Source organism: Monodelphis domestica, chromosome 5, assembly GCF_027887165.1.
Source record: "Monodelphis domestica isolate mMonDom1 chromosome 5, mMonDom1.pri, whole genome shotgun sequence".
In the NCBI taxonomy this organism is placed as follows: domain Eukaryota; kingdom Metazoa; phylum Chordata; class Mammalia; order Didelphimorphia; family Didelphidae; genus Monodelphis; species Monodelphis domestica.
The window spans coordinates 61,036,324-61,053,206 of NC_077231.1; the positions used below are offsets into that span (position 1 = coordinate 61,036,324).

Genomic DNA, 16,883 nt, shown 5'->3' on the forward strand with positions numbered 1-16,883 from the left:
TACCCAACATGCTCAAGAATACATCCCTGATTATTTTAATATTTTGTGGCTAGCTGAGTGCTAGGGTTGAACATTATGCCTGACTCAGGCCACCCCCTTGTCAGTTTTAGTTCAATCCTGGAATGAAAAGAAACACTACCAGTTGGAAACTAGCCCAACCCATGTTGAGGGGAACTTGCTAGATATTGTTATTACACAGTGCAGAATTGGCGTTATCACCCAGAAATCCATCATTCATAGCCTGTTAGGTATCTTCTTGTCGGATTAAAATGTTCTTAATGAGATCTTTAATATATTCCTTGAATTCAAGTTATTATTAGTAATGTGGGGCAGGTCCCATATTTTGATCTTAGCTGCTCAGGCTCCTGAAGTTTGATTCTTCTTATACAGTCAGTGTTCCATAATGCTGTGATATCTAGCAGTATTGATACTAAAAAGATGCATGTTTTCAGAGAGATGCAGCTTGAGATGTCCAAAAGACCACACAGGTTTTCGAATGGACTCCATCTCAACTCCAATTCAACTTTGAGTCTTGTGCATAGTAGAGAGCCTATCTAAGAGATTTGGATTTTATGATGTAACTCAATGAGATCAGGTGATAATCTGCTCATTAAACATTCTTCATCTTCTCATATTTTCCTCTGTGGATTACTGAGTCAGTAGCTTTTGAATGTCTTTCAAGGAGGCTATCTAGTGTGACAAGGAAATCACTTTAAAAGACTGATATATATTAATTTAAGGTCGCCAAGGAATTCAGCTATGTAATTCCTAAATGAAAACTCAAGTCAGCCGTCAACCTTTTATAGAGTTTAATTACAAACAGGAGGAAGAAAGGAATTAGAGAGAGAGATAGAGAGAGATAGAGAGAGAAAGAGAGAGAGAGAGAGAGAGAGAAAGGGGAGAGAAGGGAATAGGGCTTAAATACCCCTTCTGTTTAGGCTGGGCCAAAAGGCCCAAGCCCTTAGATAGCTGGGGCAAAGAAAGGAGATCAGTCCCTATTACTCACGTGACCAAAATGGAGAAACAGTCTCAGGGGCCCCCACCTTCAGCTTCCTTCAGAGCAAGCTTCTCAGAGCACCTCTCCAACCACTCAGAGCCAAAACTCTCCAACCAACAACCTCAGTCCTCAGACCCCTCTATCTTTAAGGAAACCATCCAAGTTCCCTCCCCTCAGTTCTCACATCTACCAATCACTTTCCATCATTTTCCCTGTGCCAATGGTGGCTCTAGCTTAACCCAGGACCGCCTAAAGGTCTGTGGCTTTGCACATGTCTGTTGAAGGTCATATTCTCAAATAATTAAATCTTGATCTTTTGCTACAGCCCTTCCTAAATCCTGTTACCCTGAGTAGGGTAGAGATTGGAATAATTAAATTTTGATCTATGCTGCTGCCCTTCCTAAATCCTGTTAGGACTGAGTAGGGTGGAGATTGCAATTTCCAAGACCTGGTTCTGTCATTCCAAATATCTCCATTGTATCAATTCTAAAATCAATCATGACTCAAAGAAATTCCTGTTCTATGCTTAAGCATAGGTCAAAGCCCTTTCCATTGTTCAGCAAAAGGTTTCTGTCCTAAAGTAATCTTAAGAAGGGAGGAGGAGGAACCTCCCATGCCAATGGGGTTCACATTCCAATAGAGTTCCCACTCTCAATAGGAAATTTTTCAAGTATGAAATTTCCCAATGGTGAAATTTCCAACATTTATAAGTCTAAGAAATTTTAAGGTTTACACTAGGTGGCAAAGCAATGGAAGCATTTGGAGGTCCTAACCATTTATAGGGAAACTTCTCTGCTGCTTGGATTTTTCATCAAGCATCCTCTGTGACCTAGTGAACAGCATCCACAAGAATATGACTTTCTGTTTGATGCTTTGCTTGCCATTAATGAGAATTACTTCCATGCTCCAGCCATTCCTGTAGTTATTTAACAGAGACTGTCATTTATAGGGGACTGTATTTCTTTGTCAGGATCTTTTGTATGAATTTTAACACAAAGATGGATGGCATGTAGTTGGAGAAAGCTCTTTAAGTTTAATCCTCTACCAGTTCATTACAGTTTTCTGAAATCAATAGGTAATGAGTTTACTAGAATCTTAAACTCTCTCTCTCACACACTTAACATAGGATTGTGAGGCCTGCTGTAGAACATCATCTGTGAAAATACAAATGTTCTCCTCTCTTGTTTTCATCAAGCCTTCCCTTCACCCAAGAACTGGCCTTTTTCATCTGTATCTTAGAAGAGAAAAGAAAGTATGTGGGCAGCAGTTACTGACTTCTTCCTCTTCTAAGTAATTGCTGATATCCTCCTATTTACCTTTGAGAGAGTAGAAGCATTGCTACCAACTCTTTTAACAGTCTAGTTTAGTAAGAGTCAACATTGAAAAATGATGATGTGATTGTGAGTAGAAAGAAAGGGAAGCATGTGTAAGAATTGCAATAATATTTCTACCCAGATATATATTTTAAAAAGCTTATTAGAAAGGCTAGACAACCATTCCTCTAAGTAGCCTGACCATGTATTGCCTGGTCTGCCAGTCCCTTCCTCTTTTTCCCTTACCTGCCCACTCTGCTACTGAGTCCATTCCAAAAGTCCCCCCATCAGTCCTTGCTCCCTCTTATTGATGTTTGCATATGCTGCACTGGCATTTTAAGAATGTTAACAGACCAGGTCAGCCATCCAGAAGGGGGAGGATATGAACTTCCTTGACACACATGCAAGATGTTGTGTAAATAGAACTGATGAGCTTTGGCACATGATCATAATTTTGGAGCCAAGAGGGTTAGTGAAGAGTCCAAGAAGATTCTGAAGTTGCAAATCTCTATGCAGTATCAAGAGAATGAGAAGGGTTCCATTGGATAAGGACTACCTGCACTAACATAGGCAGATTAGTCAGGAATCACCCAAAATGGGAAGGCATGGATGGTTTGCAGATAACCTAAATGGAGGGAATTCTCACACCCATAAAGTCATGCATACATTTTAGAGTTTTTGAAAAAATCCTCAGAACCACCCATATAGAATTGCTGAGAAGATCAGGCAAGATATTATCTTTAAAGCACATCATTGGTCTCCTTGTCATTATGTTTTCCAAACCACGACAATTTGTTCAAGTAATCAATAGAATGGTTTATCTTTAGTAATTTATTTTATAAAATATTGGATACTCAGTATGAGAATGCCATGTGTTCTTTTTAAAAATTTGGATAGTCAGTGTGAGAATTCCATGCATTTATTTTATTTAAAACCCTTACTTTCAATCTTAGAATAAATACTAAGTATCAGTTCCAAGGCAGAAGAGTGGCAAAGACTAGGCAATTGGGGTTAAATGACTTGCCCAGGGTCACACAGTTAGGAAGTGTTGGAGGCCAAATTTGAAACCAAGACCTCACATCTCTAGGTTTTTCTCTATATCCACTAAGCAACCTTGCTGTCCCTATATGTATTCTTTTGGCAAACATTTACCAAGAAATCTTCAGTTCAACTTGTATTTATTAAATGGTTTATGTTCTAGATACTGTGCTAGGTTCAAGAGTTACAAAGTCCAAAATGAAAATGATCCCTACCCTTAAAGAGATTAGATTCTCTTTGAATCTAATCAGTAAATCATTGTAGATTAGTAAATCATTATAATGTTTTTGCAAAGTAATACAATTTTAATTTTAAGAGGATAAAAGCCCTGAGAGCTGGGGAGGGGAATCAGAAGGGGCATGTTGTAGGAAGGGGCACCTGAACTTTGCTTAAAGGAAAGAAAGGATTCTTACAAAGTCAAGATGCGGAAGGAAGTTTTACATTCCAGAAATAAACATTATATTGCCCAAGGTGATAAGGAGTAAGGAAGGGTGCAAGAGGGAGAGAGAGATTTTTGCAAGACTTATGATGTAGCCTGTGATCTAAAAGTAGTTATAATCTAAACAGGGAAAGAAAATATATACAGATAGGATGTGGTGTGTGATAACTGAGGAAAAAACCAAGGCTTTGGAGCAAATACAAATTTGTATCACACTATTAGCACTATCATAAATTAGCTTTGTAACATTGTATATTTTATATGCTGTAAGATTTAAATTGATATCCAATAACTCCAAGTATTACATTTTATAAAATTTAATAATAATCACTTGAAGTAGAAAGAAAATAAAACTAAAAGAAATAGAAGTTCAAACCTAATTATCTAACAAAAAGTTACGTGTGTAGATTCTCCTGACTGGCTTAAAGCTAGGTTTTCCAGTGTGATCAGGGGAGAAGAGAGAGAGGGGAGGAGGAGTCACACACAAACTATCTCCAAAACCTAAGGATGCAATATTAGAAGGAAAGTGGGATGCTGGGATTTAGAGTCCTGGGGAGCAGATTCTGATTATGTAATCCCCCCTGTGATTCCATTGGAAAACGAGCATATAGAAGTCTCCCAGATTTACATGCCTAGTTTCCCCAATGACTCAGTACACATAACCAACATTTATCTTTAAAGATCTTTGACTAGAGATACATACAATATTACAGTTTCTAAGGAGAAATTACAATGATTTGGGCATGAGAGAGGGAAATAAAAGAGAAAGAGAACAAAACTAATGATTGCTAGGGCATTAACAAAAAGCCAGTTAGGGGGCAGTCCCATTTGGCATAAGAGTTTACATTCAAAATAAATGCATTCAACCCTCCCCCCGAGTTCAATTTCAATATAGAATCTGTTCCGTAGGATTCTAAATCCCAGCATCCCTCTTTTCTTCCTTCTTTTTCCCTCCCTCCCTCTCTCCCTCCTTCCCTTCCTCCCTCCTTCCCTTCCTCCCTTCCTCCCTTCCTCCCTTCCTCCCTTCCTCCCTTCCTCCCTCCATCCCTCCATCCCTCCATCCCTCCATCCCTCCGTCCCTCCTTCCCTCCGTCCCTCCCTTCCTTCCTCCCTTCCTCCCTTCTATTGTAGCATAGTGAATGAAGAGTTAGCCTTTGAATCAAGAAAATCTGGTTTGAAGTTTGCTTCAGATATATTCTAGCTGTGTGAGCATAGGTTACACCAGGCTACATTGGTAGAGCCAATTTCTACTTTAGGACTTTGCTACCTAAATGATATGAAGGGAAAGACAAAGACTGCATGAGCTATAGGAGGAACTGTGTCTTTTTCTTGGCACCAGTAGAAAGTAAAAAATGATTAAATTGAATAGGCCAAGAGGAGATAAGAACAACTGACAGAGCATCTGGTTGTATGTGGCACATTTGTCTGCCATGGAATAAGCCAAAGATTGCTAGTGGCCTTTGAACAAAAGCACTTAAATTTGTGAGGAAGATTTCTTTTTCCAAGACCTGGGATAGCTTTGGGGTCCTCATTCTCTTCCTTCAAAAACTGAGTTATAAAATACCAGAGAGCACCCATGTGAACAGAAATAGTTAATTCTTTCTGTGACCTTTAAGGTCCCTTCCAACCCTGTAACTACCATCTTGGTATGTAGTCCAGGAAAGTGGTTTTACTTCCCCTTGCTAACCACAACTTCAAGCCCCCTTATTCTAATTTTTATTTTGTTACTGTTGCTAATAATCCAATGATTTCTCAGCATAAAAATGGGCCAAATATACATAGATCAAAAAAGAACAATTGTCCTTGCACTTTGGTTCAAATTCCAACCTTTCTCCTAGCTACACGTGTGACCTTAGATAAGTCATTAGTTTCCTCATATAGAAAATGTAAATTCATCTATAAAATGACAGAATTGGCCTAGATGAACTAGGAGTCTTTCCAGCTCTAACTCTAAAATCTGTAATCCTAAATAAGTTGTCTAGACCTCAGCTTCTTCAACTGTAAAAAAAGTATTAGATAAAATGACTTCTAAGATTCCTTCCAATTCTAAATCTATGATGCTGTGATCTCTGATTCTCAGTGGTTTGGGGATGTGTAGTCAGCCTAACTGGTAGATTTGGAGACTTCAGAGATATGCACCTATTTTCCATCAAATATCTATTGTCCATCTCTTTGACGATATGTTATCAAATCAGACTACCTATATAGATTTTCATTTAATCTCACCTACTGAATGCTAACTTCTCTGTATTTTTTTTCCTAAGGTTGCCTCTGCCACCAGGAGCATTTTCAGGCCTCTGGAAAAACCAAGAAGCATTCAAGCATTTGTATTTTGAGAAGTTTCCAGTAAGAACCTTTCAGATACACTTTTAGATGACTTTGCTGCCTTGTCAAACTTGTCCACACAAGAAAAACCCAGGAATAACTTATCCATAAAATCTTAGACCAGAAAAGAGGTTTAAAAGGCTACTCAATGTTGTTTCCTGCTTGCAGGAATGTGAATTGCCCCAAATGTTATTTAGCACTGGCTGAGTTGACATTTATCTTACTTTTAACCATTCATGTGCTTGGAGGTTCCACTATCCCCCTACCTGACTTATTTTAGAATTGAACCATCTTTTCTTACTTTTCCACAATGAGGAAGTTCTTTCTTGGATCTAACCAAGCTCACTTGTTATAGTTAATCTTATTTCTTCTTTTAGTTATTTTGTAGAGGGATTGGATTGATAAAACATGTGAAAGGTTGGGATTGAATTATTGAAAATATGAACTACTGCTCCATGGCTATCTTTCTGTTCTTCAAACTTAGGGAAGATAGTTGTCAAAGAAAAGACAGAGTATCGCTGAGATTTTATTTGAAGCAATTCTAGCTCAGTTGATTTACTACCTGCTGGCATCAGGGTAGAACAAGAATAGATTAAACTTTGTGATACCTTTCAAATATTAGCATAGAAAAAAACCTAATTTTAAATCAAGAAGCTATCTGCCAATCAAGCACCGTGTGCTACTAATGGATATTGAGACAATACTTTTCCATTAAGAAAAGAAATTGGGTTCGTAAACTTTGTTGCTCAATGTTTAACTCTTACGCTAGGTATACACAAGAAACATTAAATTTATTACTAGATTTGAGGACCAAAAATATCTGGCAAGCTTTGCAAATAATTTTTTAAACAAGATTTAAAAAAGATTTTTAAAAATTTAAACAAATTTTTTAAATAGTAGCCTCATAATATTAATATTTGGTACAACCATTTCTTTTCTATCTTACAATGTCCTGAACTTAATAGTTAAGCTATTATTTAACAACCAAGAAAGCTAATATATATCTGTGTGGGTGTTGTGTTTACAGGGATACTATGATACCATGGATGCTGGTTACATGGATGAAGATGGCTATTTGTATGTTATGTCTCGAGTTGATGATGTAATCAATGTGGCAGGACACCGGATTTCAGCTGGTGCCATTGAAGAGGTATTAAAGAATACTGGACAAATTCTTTTCCTAAAGGTGAACAAGAATAGGGATAGGAGTACTTCTAGACCTGTGATTCCACAGGTCTAAGGAACTACTCAGGGAGGCAACATTTTCTACTAGAGAACACTGTCACTTTGTCTTCAAATCAGAATGTTCCAGAGCTGCCTGGTGCAACAAGAGTGTTAATGACTTGCTCAGGATGAATATATACTAGAGGTAGGACTTGAATACAGGTCTTCCTTATTCCATTATGCCATGTTCTCTCTCTGAAGTGGAAGAAAAATTGCATCAAAAATTATAAATGGAAATTTGGTATGAGCACTCATTGTATGTGATACTTTAAGTGTGGGTGTGGATCCTGGCTCTGCTAAGATTCAGTTCATTTAATTTATCTTGGATTTTGATGACTAGTCTACAAAATGGAGGTGATATGTACATCCCATAGAGCTATATTGAAGCAAGTATGTTGTAAACCTTAAAGGGCAGGGTCACTTTTTTTTTTTTTTGGTTCAGGTCTGCGATTTCATTCTCAAGTGAAGTTCTAAATATACCACCATTCTCTACTGACACAAAGGGGCAACTCATTTGTAATATAAATCTCAGAGTTGCCTGGGGTCCTAAGAAATTAAATGTCTTGCCCATAGTCACCCAGTTAGTATAATTCAGGATCAACTTTTGAACCCTGTTTGTTTCTTCCTAACTCTGAGGCTGAATCTATTATGTCATGTTTCCTTTCATATATATCTCCATTATTTATTAGAAGAAGCATGATAAAGTGGGTTGGTTTCATGAAGAAGGATCTGAATTCAAATTTTGCCTCAGATATTTGTGAGTTTTGTAACCCTGAATATGTAGTTTAATCTCCCTGTGCCTTAGTTTCCTCATTTGTTAAAAATTGTAGTTGGAATGGCAAGAATGGACTTGATAGCTTCTAAGGTATTTACCAGCTAAAAAAACTATGTTTCTAGGATTATTTTCTTTTGATCTTACTCCAAACTGGATGAATAAATGAATGATGGAATAAAAAAGCATTGGTTCGACACTTAATGCATACCAAGTACCCTGCAAGGCTGAGGATACAAATACAGAAAATAAGAAAGTTCCTTTCTCAAAGAGTTAATATTCTAAGTTTTATATTTTCATTTCTGAATTTAACAAATATTCCAAAACAAGAGAGAACATTGCTGTATATAAATAGAACAGAAAATGTGACTGTGTAAAAATGCGAAACTTTAGTTTTTAAAATATTTATTTTCCCCAGTTACATCTAATGACAATTTTTAACATTAGTTTTCTAAAATTTTGAGTTTTACAATTTCTCTCTCTCTCCCTTTACTCGCCCTCCTTGAGATGGTAAGCAATTCAATATAGGGCATTCATGTGATATCATGCAGAACTTATTTCTATCTTGGTCATGGTTTTGGAAGAAAATACAGATTTTTAAAAAATGAAGAAAATATTGTGGGAAATGGTATGCTTTGATCTGAATTCAGACATTATCAATTCTTTCCATGGAGGTGAATATACTTTACTTTTTTAAAAACTGTGTTATAAAAGGATCTCATGCTCTAATGGAGGAAATACTTTATAAAGGGCAATGGCAGCCAAAGAAGGGGGTTTTGGCTTAGGGTGTCTTTGACGAGAATGGAAAAAAGTTATTCATGGACATGGGACAAACTACTATTTAAATGGTAGAAAATGTTTAATAGCACAATTAAAGTTTCAGTGAGATCAGCAAAAACAGAATTAGAGGTTCAGCTAATCTCCTCCCCTAATTAAATGATAGTCACCTTCTATAAAGTGGGCATTTATCTTCATCTACAGCGCACTAATGTAGTATAAGCCCTTCTTCTGTACACTTAGCTGTCTCAGTGTGGCAGCCAATTCTCTCATGCTCCAGTGACAGGAAGCCATTTCATTAAATATTTTGGTAGATATGACCCATGTGTACTCTTATTATACTGTCACCATTTATACTCGACTCTCCCTTTTGTAAAACTTGGAAATTGAAATTCATGCCTCGAGTATTTTGGTCTATTTGTCAGAAAGGAACCTTTGCCTGCCAGCACTCTTATTTTCTTGCCACTTTAAGATGACGTTCTACTTCTGTATGCATGTCTCACAGAGACAATTAGTTCAAAATATAGTGATTTCATATGCTGAACATCTATATGTCAATAAGAACCCCAACAGTTCTACTTCATTGGGGAGAAGTATGAAGGCAGCCAAGCATAAGGCATATTTTACTTGAAAATATTGCTGCTGGGGGCAGAGCCAAGATGGCAAATAAGGTACCTATTTGATATCTACCAAATTACCCTTCAAAAAGCAATGATGTAACTCCTCAAAATGAATTCTGGAGCAGCATAACCCACAGAAAGACAAAGTAAAGTCATTTTCAGTCCAAAACATCTTAGAAGGTTGGCACAGGAGATCTAGTACACTGGAGTGGAGATAGAGCACAGCACCAGGGCAACACCACAGAGGCAACAAGCCTTGGGTGCAGCTGAAGCAACAGCTAAGACTTCTGGAACTCTCAGTGGCAAATAGTAAGGGGGATCCGACAAAGGCAATTACAAGGATTCCTTTGTTGGCTCTTTGTGCAAGAAACTTGTCATATTGCCCATATGCAGAACCAAGACACAGCCCTGGGGCATGGTGTAGACTAAGGAAGCGTACTAGTATAGATGAGCACTTGTAGTCACAAAGGAGCTGGGGACCCTGGTCACAGTTCCAAGGGCTAAAAGAGTACTCAGGATTACTCACAGACCCAAGCACAGGCTAGGAGAGTATTAAACACATCTTTACTTACATTGTACCACCTTGGAAGAACTGAAAGCAGATAAATCCCCAATGCCAGCTCTGAAGGCAACTACACACCTTAAAAAAAATATTAAGTCTGGAACAGTGCTCCTTTCATCACAGTTAGAGAGCTCAACTTTAACAGTATTTTAAACTTAAAGAAAAGAAAAAAAAAGCAGGAAAATGACCAAATAACAAAATAATTGATTCAACTTAGAGAGCTATTGTGGTGATAGGGTAAACTCAAACTCAGAAGACAAGATTGCTTTTAAGATAAAAAACAATTGCTGGGAGAGATCAAATAGGATTTTAAAAACCAAGTAAAAGAGGTAGAAGAAAAATTGGGAAAAGAAATGAGAGTGATACAGGAAAATTTTTTAAAAACAGAGTCAACAGCTTGGTTAAAGAAGCACAAAAATGTACTGAAGAAATGAAGATCTTATAAAAATAAAATAGGCCAATTGGTAAAAGGGGCACACAAATCCAAAGAAAAGAACTTTTAAAAAAGCAGAATTGTCAAAATGGAAAAAGATAGACAAAAATCCAACAAAGAGAAAATTTTCTTGAAAGATAGAACTGTCCCTTTGGGAAAAGAGGTACAAAAATTCACTGAGGAAAAGAACTTTTTATAAAGTAGAATCGACCAAATGGAAAAGGAGGTACAAAAACTCACTCAATAAAATCACACCTTAAAAATTAGAATTGGTTAAGTGGAAGACAAAAGAATGAAAAAATGGAAGAAAATGTGAAATATCGCATGGGAAAAAACAATTTATTGGGAAAAAAGATTACCTGAAACCATCTTTCAAGAAATCATCAAGGAAAACTGCTCTGATATTCTAGAACCAGAGATGAAAATAGAAAATGAAAGAATCCACTGATTACTTCCTGAAAAAGGTCCCCCCCAAAATAACTCCAACAAACATATAGCCAAATTCCAAAACTTCCAGGTCAAGGAGAAAATACTGCAAGCAGTCAAAAAGCAACAATTCAAATATCATGGAGTCAAAGTCAGGATAATATACAACCTAGTAACTTCTACATTAAAGGATGGGAGGGCCTGGAATATGATATTCTACAGAGCAAAGAAGCTAGGACTTTGACCAAGAATTATTTACCTAGTAAAACAGCATAATCCTTCAGAAGAAATAATGAATATTCAAAGAATTAGATGACTTTTGAACATTCCTAATGAAAATACCAAAGCTGATATCCACATTGAGAGAAAGAACTATTGGGATAGAAAAAGAAGGAAAACATTTGATTTATCACTTGTTTATATGGTATAGGATATGAGGTTTTGGTTTTTAAATGCTTATTACAAAAATGAATACTATGGGAAATATTGAGTGATAATACATGTATAAACCAGTGAAAAGAACATGAATCATGTAACGATGGAAAATTCTTAAATAAATTTTTTAAATGATAAGAAAAAAAGCTAAATGAAAATTTTGACTCTGATACAAGACCCAAAAGAATCATAAAAAGGTAAACAAGAAAGAAAAATCAAAAGACATCAAATAAGGTTGAACTGTGTACATCCCCTACATGGTGAGATGATACTTATAACACCAAAGAACTTTGTCATTTTTAGGGCAGTTAGAAATATACATAGAGAAGAGTAGGGTATAAATTGAATATGATAGAATGATATAAAATTTAAATTAAGGCATGAGAAAGAAAAATGCATTGGGAAGAGGGGGAAGGAAAATAGAATAAGGCAAATTGTTGCACATAAGAGAGGCATGAAAGTGCATTCATAGCAGAGAGGGAGATGAAGGAAGTGGAGAGGGAAGCATGCAAACCTTACTCTCTTCAGAAATGGCTCAATGAGTGAAGAATATATACAATCAGTTGGGTATAGAAATCTATCTTACCCTACAGGAATGTATGAGGAGAAGAGAAGAGAAAACAGTGGGGTTTATAGAAAAGAGGGCATATTAGGAGAAGCAGTCAAAAACTAAATGGGTAAATGGGATGAAGAGTAATACACAATAATCATAATGGTGCAGAAAATTTTTACAAATCTATTAAAGATCTCATTTCTCAGATACGTAGAGAAATGAGTTGAATATATAACAATACAAATCATTCTCCATTTGATAAATGAACAGGCAGTGTCTCATACAAAGTAAATAAAGTTCTCTATAGTCATGCAAAAATGCTCTAAATCAATATTATTTAGAGAAATGCAAATTTAAAAATTCTGAGTTACCACTAGGCACCTATCAGATTGGCTATATGATAGAACATGAAAATGACAACATTTGAAGGATATATGGGAAGGCTGATACAGGAATGCATTTTGGAAGGAGCTGAGAATGATTCAATCATTCAGGAGAGCAATTTGGACCTTTGCCCAAAGGATTATAAAAGAGTTCCCACCCTTTGACCAGCAATACCATTATTAGGTTTGCATCCCAAGGAAATAAAAAGGGGAAGGACTTATACATACAAAAGTATTTAAAACAGGTGTGTGTGTGTGAGTGAGTGTGAGGGGGCAAAGATTTGGAAAGTGAGGGAATGTGCATTAATTGGGGAATGGCTAAATGAGTTATAGTATGTGATTGCAATGGAATACTATCGTGCTATAAGAAATAACAAACAAAAATTCATTAAAAAACCTGGTAAGACTTATATGAACTGAAACAGAGTGAAATAAACAGAACCAAGAGAATAGGCAGACTCTACAATAAACAACAGTAACAGTTTAGTAATTCAGTGATCCAAAACTATCCCAAAGGACTCATGCTAAAAAAATTCCACCCACTTCCAGAGAAAAATAAATGAGTCTGAATCCAGACCAAAGCAAACTTTGTTCATTTTTTTTTCTATTTGAGTTTCCTTTCACAAAAGGATTAATATGGAGAAATGTTTTATATGGTTGTATATGTAAAATCTATGTGATTGCTCATTATCTCTATGAGAGTGGAGCTGGGGGAGAGGAAAGGAGGGAGAGAATTCGAGACTCAATAGTCTTTGAAAAATGTTGGAAACCATTTTTACATATAATTGGGGAAAAATAAAAAGGAGAAAATCTTTTTTTTTAATTTTATAGTATTTTATTTGAACATTTCCATGCATTTTTCATTAAAGACAAAGATCATTTTCTTTTCCTCCCTCCCACCCCCCGTGGCCGACGCGTGATTCCACTGGTATCATATGTGTTCTTGACTTGAACCCATTGCCATGTTGTTAGTATTTGCATCAGTGTTCGCTCAGAGTCTTTAAAAAGGAGAAAATCTTACAGTTGACAGTATATTAATATAGATAGAACTGAAGTTTTGGAAGGTGAATGAGAAAAGAGGATAATTTAAACCCAAAGTTGCCAAAGTCTCCCTTGTTTGGGATTGGAATCTAGCCCAGTTAACGATATTTAATAAATGAATGTATATAATGTGCTCTTGATTTCCAGATGTCCTCTTCAGCTATCCCACAAAACAAAAAACTCCCCTTATTTTCCATTGAATACTAGAGTAGTCCTTAAGCTTTTGCATTTTATATGAAAATTGCAATGAAACACAACTTCCTGAAGAATCCCCTGCCAAAACCAGGCTTTGAGTATCAGTGAATTCTTGTTTTTTTGCCAAACAAAATTCCATTTGCAGTATTTGATACATTTTATCTTTCACTTCAGAAAGAGAACATATATAGTGGATATCTCAATAAGATACTAGATTTGGAATCAGTAGGACATGGTATCAAATTTTTCCTTAAATGTTATTAGCTGTGTGACTTGAGCAAGTCACTCAATCTCCTCCAGTCTATTTCCTCATCTGTAAAATGAGGGGGTTGGAATCAGTTAACTGTAAGGTCTTTTCCGTATCATGTCTCATGATCTATTGTCTCCATTTTCCAAGGGAGACTTTGATTTTTTCCAAGGTTATTTTGATTTTTCTTCCCTCTTTTTTTTTTGATAAAAGTACTATTGGTATCCATGGAAACCTGGAAATTTGGTACAAGAGCCTATAGCAGTGTTCAAAAGCAATATGCCTCTTCAAGAAGGTTGTTTTGACCAAATCACCACTGTTTCCAAGTTAGTTCTTTTGTTCACTAGAAAAGGAGTGACAATTTCCCCAGAAGGATAGTATACACAGTGAGTATACCTTGAGAATTTGAGTGCTGGCTTATATGTATGTGCCCAATATTAGATAGTCTTGTATCTGAATATTAATCGAGTGGGATTTTTCTCACAATTTCTCCTTGCTATCTTAATGCATATTCTGAAGTGGTGCACTTCATAAAGTGAGTCCAAACCCCCAAAAATTCAACTATTGGAATCATGATTTATTAATAAAAGAACAAATATAGAATTTACCAGCTGGACAGACTTCCCTAGTGGAAGCTGCATCAGACTGACATTACGAGACAGTTTATATAGGTTTACAGGATACAAAGTTATTTTCTTTTACATATAGGTTCTTAAACAAACCTTATCACCTACACAGGAATGTGAGGTCAGTAATAGGGGGATAATCATCAGATTTATTTGGGGATTGTTATTTAGGGGTGTTTATTTTCACATGTACTTAGTCACTTAGCCCTAGTCATCCATGTTATCCTGCATCCCATCCTGACCTCTTTGATATTCTTGAAATTCCTTTGTTTCCTGCCCTTCCTAATTCTCATCCCCAAACTAAGTAGAGCCTGGTCTGCTGCCTGCATAAGCAGCTTGACCTCCTGGGGGGAGGGAAGCCAGGTCTGTTCCCTAAAAAAATGCTGTCAGGAATTTATCTGCTTTACCTACTTCAATTTTACTATCCTCCCCTTTTGGGACTACTTCAACTCAAATTTTATTTTTAATCTCAATATTCCTCTTTTCCAACTCTTCCTCTACTTCAAATAGACTCCTCCCCAAATTGCTATCTGTTTTAAGTAAATTTCTCAGAGATGGTTAAGATACCACCATCCTTCTTATCCCAATAAAAATTCACAATACAAAATCCCACCAAAAATGTTCAAGGGACATGTATTTAATTGGCTCTTGAAATGATAACTATCTATCTATAAGGATATCAACTATTTCCCAGTGTGAATAAGGTTACTCAAGAGAGATCTCAGGCAACACAATTGTCCTTAAACCATAGCTACCTTGTGTCTGTATGTCCTTTGTACATGGGAGACACTCATTAAATATTTATTGAATCCTTTGATGGGAATTTCTGGTCCTTGCTTTTGGCACATTGGAATAGGACTCCTCACCTTATTAGTCAGTTATTTGTTGTTTTCTGTCCTCAGATTTGTTTGTGTTCTCAGATTTGAAAGGAACATTTTATTTCCTTCTCAACTCCCATTCTACCAAACCTCTCATTTTCCATCTTTTTCAAAATGTTACTTGTTTAGTAATGATGAAAGGTTTCTTGATATTGCATTTTGTGTCTGAGACACCGAGGCACAAGGAAACTTTCTAGAAATCATTGAAACCCTCACATAACCAAATCAGTCTGTGACACCTTTAAAGTACATTTTGCTTTCCGTGGTGCCAATGACAGCCAGTCCCTGCCTGCTCCCCCCATGTTGTCCATCATCTGCCAGAAGTTCACCAGGGCAAGTCCACCTAACGCATTAGAAATCTTCCATCATGCCATTTCCCAGCCATTTGCAATCTGAGTCACTTATCATCTGGCCGCCTCCAGATCGTCTTCTGCCACTTTCTAACTCCAGCTCTCTTCTATGTATTCTTTGCCTATTAGCATGTAAACAGCTTCTAGGGAAGGACTGTTTCTAGCCTTTAGTGCATTTTATATTCCTTCATTTTTTACATTTAAAGGATGTAAAAATAATTAAAGGATACCAATAGAACACATGGGATGGCGAATACTTATCCATTTTTCTATGATGAAATCCCTGTTATATATATTAAATTTTAAATCCATTGCTTGTAATGTGTCATGGCCAGTTCAAATCCACTATAGCATTTCTCTGAGTGATGATTGTTTTTAGTTGTTTAGTATTAATATGACTAGTATTCATCAAATCTCACCCTAGCAACATTCACAAGCTATTGCTATAAGAAAGACTGACTTTTATTTCAAGGAAAGTTTTGGATCCTAGGAATCCTCACTGCTTTGGAATGCTATTTCATTGAATGTCAGCATCTGTCTCACATTATATAGACCTCTTTTGTCCTAACATACCCCAAACCCATAAAATTTTAGAATGATGTTGGAAGAAGAGATTTAACACCACGTTGTCCAGTCCAACCCCTTCCTTGATGTAGAAAGGCCCTCCCTCTCTCATGGAGCCAATAATTCTGCCCCCTGGTGCTAGTTCTGCCCTCTGGTAACAGAAGAAATCTAATTCTTCATCTATGTGAAAGGCCTTTAAATATTTAAAGATAGTCAACCCTACGTCTTTTCTTTTTTAGGCAAAATGTTCTCTTTTCTTTCAACAAGTCTCCTTGAGACAAGCTTTTAATCTCCTTCACCCTTCTCTGACATGTTTCAGTTTGTCAAGGTCCTGCCTGATGTATGATACCCATAACTGTGTCTGATTGGAACAGAGAATAATTGAACCAACCCCTCTCACCCATCTTTTTTTCTTCTGGACTCTTTACTTGTGCTGTAACAACAGCCTAAACTTATATGAGCCTTTCTTTGAAAGAGAAAATTACATTACACTGCAATCTTTCCATCAACAAATTCAACTCGGTGGGTATTTGCTATGCATCTACTACATTCAAAGCCTGATTTCGCTAGGAAAAAACAAAGAACAAAACAAAGCCTCAGTCTTTTCCCCATCCCATGAAATGCTTTCTAGTTAGCCTCCTCCCATTGGCATGTATTTATGTGTTTTCTTTTTCAAACTTTATAG

The 16,883-nt window shown here is 36.5% G+C and overlaps 1 protein-coding gene across 1 annotated transcript in view; it reads left to right on the forward strand.

The window, feature by feature from the left end:
- The window catches only part of ACSS3 (acyl-CoA synthetase short chain family member 3), a 256,797-nt gene that overhangs the window by 230,018 nt on the left and 9,896 nt on the right, over positions 1-16,883 (forward strand). Inside the window, exons 12-13 of the mRNA XM_001372484.4 lie at positions 6,052-6,133; positions 7,140-7,262. Coding sequence (XP_001372521.1) covers positions 6,052-6,133; positions 7,140-7,262 — 205 coding nt within the window. The remainder of the gene's footprint in view (positions 1-6,051; positions 6,134-7,139; positions 7,263-16,883) is intronic.